The 8,059-nt window shown below is 42.5% G+C and overlaps 1 protein-coding gene across 1 annotated transcript; it reads right to left on the bottom strand.

Annotated features, from left to right (window-relative positions):
• Positions 1 to 6,633: 6,633 nt before the first annotated feature.
• LOC124681984 lies at positions 6,634 to 7,766 on the bottom strand. Its single transcript, XM_047216752.1, has 2 exons — positions 7,634 to 7,766; positions 6,634 to 7,511 (listed from the first exon to the last, which is right to left on the bottom strand). The coding sequence occupies exons 1-2, from the start codon at positions 7,721 to 7,723 to the stop codon at positions 6,897 to 6,899; spliced, it is 705 nt and encodes a 234-aa protein (XP_047072708.1). The 5' UTR covers positions 7,724 to 7,766; the 3' UTR covers positions 6,634 to 6,896.
• Positions 7,767 to 8,059: the final 293 nt, after the last annotated feature.

Below are 8,059 nucleotides of genomic sequence, written 5' to 3'. Positions count from 1 at the left end.
CAATGAAACCTTTTAATCACATCAAGTATATAATTACATCATTTATAATCTATGATATGTTATCCACATATAATATTATAACTATGTCTCAGCGCTTCCACTTAATTTCTTGCAAATGCAAGCATCTTCATCGTTTCTGATGAAATCAAAATTCTTTGATTATTTCATCCGGTGAAGATTCCAACTCCGTGATACTTACTTCATCCAGTGATTTGTATACCTATCTAGTATTCCACGGACTAGCAAAACTCTTTGGTTTGTATATAGTATACATCCTTCATACACACTTCGGGTAAGTAATGTATTTCTACCATCCAACTATCATATCTCATAAAAGAAATATGTAGCGATTACTAGAATAATCCATATAGACTATAAGCATTGCTACGGAAGATCTAATCTTATTGTAGTCAACTCTTTGAACTTTGTCGTAAACAACTTTTCGATAAGTCGAGCTTCTTCAAGGATATTGCATCCAAGTCCATCAATTTTATAGATCTTTTTACTTTTAGAAAAGTATTCACCTATCTTAGATTTCATGGAACTTAGCCATTTTAACGGAGTCAGGGCCCATCATAACTTCTTTGTATGTAGTTGGTTCATTATTGTTCAAAATCAATCCTTTGTCCACAAATCATTTATTTGATCACAAAGTAAACCATACCTACAAGGTTCAATGGGTACTTCGATCTCCATGACTATAACTCTTTGGTAGACATGGGAGCTATGATCGTCGTGGCCGCTTCCGGAACCATTTCCGATGCTGCGCTACTCTGATCATCATGCTCAGGTTCATGAACCTTATCAAGTTCCATTGTCCTCCCACTCAAATACTTCGCTAGAAAACAATTTCTTGGAAATAAGCAAGTAACATTAACAAACACTTTTGTCTTTTACTTCATAGTGGAAAGAATTCCCAATTTGTTCTCTGGGACAACAACAAAGACATTCATCCGGTTTTGGTTGTAAACTCATTTACTTATGCTACGCATACCAAAATTTAAGAAATGACTATTAGGATTTATACCCATGCCATAACTCGTATGGTGTCATTTCAACGGATTATGATGATGCTCTATTCAGTGTAAAAGCGGTAGTCTCTAAAGCATAATCCACAAAAATATAATGGCGTCATTTTATTTTATCTCATCATTAACCCAACAATGTTTGGATACGTCTCTCGGATACTCCATCATCACTATGATACTCCATGAAACGTGAGTTGTAGAACAATTTCATAACTCTCTTAGATGTTCGCTAAAACATGTTGATACATGATTTTTCTGGTTTGAATATGTCTAGACTTTGTTTAGACAAGCATGAAGTGAAGTACGTGAGGTATAGATTTCATATGAACATACAACCCACGTTTTTGAACCCTCCCAAGACATGATCACTCCAAAATCTATACCTCATGTCAATTGGAAATCAATTAAAGGTACTTCACTTCAACATGATCACCCGAAAAAGGTACTTCACTTCATATCAAATCGGTTGTTTGAAGCAAACGCAAGTATAAAATGGTGCAGCAAGACTCACATATGAACATATTGTAAGCATTATAAGACTTTACATCGTCTTCCTTGTTGTTCAAACACCTTAACAAGAAAATATCTAGACTTAGAGAGACCAATCATGCAAACCAAATTTTAACAAGCTCTACGTAGTTCTTCATTAATAAGTGCAAAGTACATGATGCAAGAGCTTAAACATGATCTAAATGAGCGCAACAATTGCCAAGTATCAAATTATTCAAGACAATATACCAATTACCACATGAAGCATTTCCTGTTTCCAACCATATAGCAATTAACGAAGTAGTTTCAACCTTCGCCATGAACATTAAGAGTAAAGCTAAGAACACATGTGTTCATATGAACGAGCGGAGCGTGTCTCTCTCCCACACAAGCATGAATTTATTCAAACAAAACAAAAACAACAGACGCTCCAAGTAAAGTACATAAGATGTGACCGAATAAAAATATAGTTTCAAGAGAAGAAACCCGATAAATTGTTGATGAAGAAGGGGATGCCTTGGGCATCCCCAAGCTTAGATGCTTGAGTCTTCTTGAAATATGCGGGGATGAACCACGGGGGCATCCCCAAGCTTAGGCTTTTCACTCTTCTTGATCATATATCATCCTCCTCTCTTGACCCTTGAAAACTTCCTCCACACCAAACTCAAAACAAACTCATTAGAGGGTTAGTGCATAATCAAAAATTCACATATTCAGAGGTGACACAATCATTCTTAACACTTCTGGACATTGCCCAAAGCTACTGGAAGTTAATGGAACAAAGAAATCCATCCCACACAGCAAAAGAGGCAATGCGAAATAAAAGGCAGAATCTGTCAAAACAGAATAGTCCGTAAAGACGAATTTTTTAGAGGCACTGGGCTTGCTCAGATGAAAATGCTCAAATTTAATGAAAGTTGCGTACATTTCTGAGGATCACGCACGTAAATTGGCAGAATTTTCTGAGTTACCTACAGAGAACCCTGCCCAAATTCGTGACAGACAGAAATCTGTTTCTGCGCAACGGAAGAACCTTGCTACCCACGGGGGTAGCTACACACCACTCCACGAGCTGACACGTGTGCACTTTGGTCAAAGACGTTTAAGAGCTCCCACCACTTACTGTGCACTATATTAAGTCATAGCTGGTCATTAGCACCGTTTTGAATTCAAAAAAATGGGTCCCGCCGATGATCTGGTCATTAGCACCGTTTGAATTCAAAAAATGGGGCCCGGCGAGGACTAGGCGAGATGATATATATACCAGCATATTCAAACATACAAATACCAGTCTATATCATTTTTCGGATACCGTGCTGACTTCTTCTATACATTCCAAGCTCGTTTTAGACTGTAGTATGTTCCCTTCAATATCATCTCGAAGACGTAGGTAGGAATGCCTCGATGTTTTTCTTCGTTTGTTTGCCCATGCGATCGACTCCCTGCAACAATTGCTTCAACCTTGTTTCTGTCTTTGCTCCTTGATTCGTCGAAACATCATAATATTTGCATCTTTGTTCCTCGAAACTTCAATTTCTTGTGCAGCGATGTTCCTCGTAAATGTTCGGACATGTATTGTTTGGATAGCGGCAAGTCATGGCGCCACAGTAGTATATCCATGAGTTTGATTTTTATGCTTTGGGGTGTGCACAGGAACTACAAGAATTGTCTGTGCTGAGCGGCTGCTGGAAGACCAATGTATGATGGGCTGGAGCTGAACGAAGATCAACGAGTGTCGGAGAAGCTAGCCTGTTTTTTTCACGGTTCCGCTCACAATAATTCTGCAGCGCTATTCACCAAGATAGTTACTGTAGCCAAGCAAGAAACACTGTATGCAGGCTTGAAATTATCTTACACTGTACACAACGGTGGTAACACTGTGGCGAAGCAAAAGACACTGTAATGCATAAATATGTACTGTGACTATGGAATTCTTGTCTTATATAGACGCATGACATGTACGAACTCATTATACAGGCAAGATGAATGACATCCCTACCTACACAGAGCAGAACCAAGCCGCTTCTCCCCCTGCTTGCTACCCTTTGGTTACTTGCCCTCGCTGCCGACGGGCAAAGGTCATTTCATTTGTGTCCAGCATCCTTGTGTATCCACGGAGGAGATTCTACAAGTGTCCGTTCCATAATGTTAGTTGTTTCTTTTTGTTTGGTTTTTTGATTTAGATGTTCCTTGCAGCAATAGCTTTCTAGGTATAGAGCGAGTTGCCATGGTGGCTCACGGTTTCTTGTTTTTCGTTTGAAGCCTCTAGCATCCCGACAGGCGGGATGCGACTTCATGAAGTCCGAAGAGGAGTACGGGGTGTACCTGTGGCATTTCGTCGCTGTGCCAGCATTCACCAAGTTTCTTTGCAAGCAACGTGAGGCTGAACGTTTCAATGGGAACACAAGTGCTGCAAATCGGGAGATGGAAGTAGCTATGGGAAAGATTATCATAATCTGTTCGATTATCTTGTTCGTACAGATTATACATGTAATCCCGAAGTGGGCTGTTTAGTTAGCTAGGTGTTAGTTAAATCCGTTGTTACATTTGTACCGCATGAAGTATCTGCAATAAAATAGGTAGTTTGGTTGACGATCAATCCCTTGTTTCATCTGTACCCCATGAACTTTCTGCAATAAAATAAATTGATTGGCAATTTCCCCACTCCCTTCAGTTTTTGAGACATAGCTCTCATTCGCTAATTGCCAGATAGGTGATACATCTGTTTCACCTTTGTCAGATAAGTGCAACCAGATTTGAGCATTTTATTTTGAAACAGTTTTATGTTTTATAGTATAGCTCAACCAGATGGGAGCAAACTCCTCATTTGACTTTTTGTACGTAGCTTCCTCGAGAAACTATGCAAATTGGAAGAAATTATACATGAGTAGCTGAACTGCACATAGTTATTTTACTTGTGTCGAGTTAGTGCATATATGTTTTAGCATTCTGGTTTGAAGTAGTTTTATGTTTTCTAGGGATAGGGAAACTAGATGGTAGCAAATCCAGCATTTGACTATTTGCACCTAGCTTCCTCGAGATACATGACATAGCACTAGGAAATTTGGAATGATTTGTACATGAGTAGGTGAAATGCACATAGGTGCTAATCAGAGGTTTGCTGAACTGCACATAGTTGGTAACCAGAGCTTTGCTATACAGTCAGCAATATAGAGAGGAAGCAACAAGCTAAGAGCATCTCTAGTTGTTCCTCTAAATAAGGTCCTCTATATCTCCATATAGATGACTATCTATAAAGATTCCTTTTTAGATGACCTCAGTTTTTCAGTGGTTCCTCTATATCTATGACATCTAAATTCTCTCTCATATAGTTTAGTAATATTTAAAACAACAGCAATTCAATCACATTTCAGTATAGGCAATGCAATTCATATATCAGTAACAGCAATTAAATCATATTTCAGTGTACTACAGAAACTTGGAGCACAGTAAAAAAACTAGCAGAGAAGATTGTCCCGTCCGCGTCGGGGTCCAGCGCCGCCGCCCAGCGTCGTGGTCCGATTTCGGCCGCTGGCCAGCGCCGCCGCCCTCCCTCGATTCGGCCTCTGCCTTCGATTTGTACCGCCACCCAGCGCCGCCTCCTCCCTCGATTCGGCCTCTGCCTTCGATTTGTACCGCCACCCAGCGCCGCCTCCTCCCTCGATTTCGGCCGCTGCCTACGATTTCGACCGCCGCCTTCGATTTCGACCGCCGCCCAGCGCCGCGGCCAGCTCCATCACCTGCCCCGCCCAGCGCCACCGCCCTTCCTCGATTTCGGCCGCCTCCTTCGATTTCGACTGCCGCCCAGTGCGACGGCAACCTCGCTGGAGACGCTCCCGCCTTCTTTGGTCTCCAGATGCGCGCGGGAAGGAAAGCGCAGGGCAGCAATTTGGTTTAGATGGCCTCGTCCTCTATATTTCGAGAATGGAGCGAGGATATGGGATCTCCTATAAATCTAGAGAACGGGATAGAGAGACCACTGGAACCCTTTTTTTGCCTCACGACCATCTAGAGAACGGGATAGAGGAACCACTAGGGATGCTCTAATCCAATCTATGTTAAACAGTACCGGTAGGTCAGCAAGTCAGGAGCAACTAATAGCAGAAAGCAGTAACAGTATAGGTTTTTACAGACAACCAGTTGATGATGCTAATACATGTATATCAGACATCCAGTAGCAAACAACAAAGCAGATACGTATATGCAGCAGATCCAGCAACAGAATTAACAGTGCACTTCAGCACGAAACAACAAAACAGATATGTATATGGCAGTTTATTTGAAGCAGTTCATACCATCTTAGTGAACTGCATCTAGATGTACCTTGAGAAAACTGGACAGAGAACTAAGAAATTTCTTAGCATTTTTACACGCCGAGCCAACCTGGGAAACCTTGACAAAGAACTAAGATTTCAATTCAACACACTACACCATCGTAGTAAGCTGCAACTAGATGTGAGCAAACTCATGTTTTGAGAATTCAGAATGCAATTTCACTCCATCATGAAACAAGTTGCAGAATGCAAACTAGCTTGGCATTGTTGTATCGAAAGCAGGACCAATGAACAAGTTTCGAAATGCAATTCCACTCCATCATAAAACAAGTTTCAAAATGCAGCCTAGTTTGGTAGTGTTGTATCGGAAGCACGTACTAGACCAGGAAACATAACATTATATGTATCAAGTAGGTTGGCAGCAATTACAGTCGACCAAGCATGGACTAGGTAAAGGTATATCGGAAGCACGAAACATAATATTATATGGATCAACTAGTTGGCAGCTACTATATAGAACCAATGAAATTTTTTTGCGCAATGCTGCTAGTGTTTGTATCGGGCAGCTACCATGTACAACCAATGAACATTTTTTGCGCAATGCTGGTAGTGTTTGTATCTAAAGCACGGTCTAGATAAAGGTATATGGAAAGCACGGTCTAGATAAATCTATATTGAAAGCACGGAACATAATATTGAATAGATTAGGTAGTCTGGCAGCAATTTCATTCGACCAATGAGCAGCAGCCCAAATGCTGGCAGTGTTGAATCTAAAAGTAGTTAGTAGATAAAGGTATATCGAATGCATAGAACATAATACTATATAGATAAAGTAGGTTGCCAGCAATTACATTAGAACAATTAACATTGTTGCCCAAGGCTGCGTAGGCTAGTTCACTGATTCACGCATTGCATGCTAGTTGCCTCCAATTCTGGGTCACTGATTAACAAAATGCATCATCCCATCAGAGTGGTAGCGAACCAAAACGGCCAGCTATGTGGACAGACTAATGAAGTAACTAGTAGCATTACAGCTTTCTTACTAGAACTCTAGAGAACACATTAACCCAGAAGCCCACGAGTTATATTATTGGTAGAGAACATACTAGAGCTTCCTTGTCTTCTCACTACCGTTCTTCGCGAAGACAGAGATCTTCCACCACTTTTCTGACCAGATCTGCATGAGCAATGTATCCCCAGGCGCGATTGCAAACTCAGCAGCAAATGCATCCCACCCCTCCCCTGCTCGAACTACATCTCCATCCCTAATCATTCTGACTCCATATAGTAATCCTCCACTGGTCTGAATCTTAACCTTCGGCGGAATTGCTGCTCGGATGTGCCTGCGCACAGTAGCTGGAATCTCCATGGTTTCACGGACGTCAACTTCAATCTTGTGTATGAACCTGCGGACCAGACGCTCTCCAACTAGCAGGCCAATTTCTGGCGGCCGCCCCCGCCCCTTGGGTTTGGCCTGCATACGGGATGAATTAGGAGCAGGCCCCTTTTGCTTGTCGCCCCATTTCCCAAGCTGCTTCGCCTCAACCTTGTTTCGTCCTCTTAGCACTTCTGTTTCGGGCTTTGGCGCCACCGCAACCTCCTTCCCCTTCCCCTTTGTTTCTCCTCCATACCCTTCCAACCCCGCGAATGCATCTTCTTCGCTGCTGCTGCTAAAGAACTCGCTGTCGCTGTCGCTGTCCTCCGCTTCCAGCTTCACATCCTGCATCATACAGTGCCACACGAAAAGCGCCTTCAGTATAAACAGTAATTCCAGATCTAAATCTCCTAGGTCACTGATTTGGTATGTCGCTGTTGTTCTTCCCCACTAGATTCGAGAAATACCTGAAGCAGGTGTGGCGGAGTAGGATGGCTGCAGTGCTCGTGAACCCCCTTCCTTTTGGTCCCCGATCCGCCAGCTAGGGTTCCCTCCATGGTCCCTGGCGGCTTTTCGGTGGAGAGAGGTGGGTTGTGAGCCACGGAGCTGTCGGCCTGGAAAGCGGTGGGCACACATGGTTGCCACTTATCCCCCATTATTTTTAAATTCGGCCCCTTAGGTATTTTGAAAATCCCATTCGCCTCCCCAGCACAGTACGATTAGGGGCATGTATAGTGTTGTGACGCAAATAAACTCTGAGCGACCGTTTGCGTCCACCGTGACCGAAAATTTTTGTGTGCCCTGCTCTAGCCGGGGCGACGCAAAGTTATCGGGCCCTCCGCTTAGACCCAAACCGTGCCCAAATATGCGCCAGGATTGCGTCTTCACGGATG

This window comes from Lolium rigidum, unplaced genomic scaffold, assembly GCF_022539505.1.
Source record: "Lolium rigidum isolate FL_2022 unplaced genomic scaffold, APGP_CSIRO_Lrig_0.1 contig_64222_1, whole genome shotgun sequence".
Taxonomy (NCBI): Eukaryota; Viridiplantae; Streptophyta; class Magnoliopsida; order Poales; family Poaceae; genus Lolium; species Lolium rigidum.
Note: the sequence above shows the minus strand (reverse complement) of the source record. Positions and strands in the feature narration are given on the sequence as shown.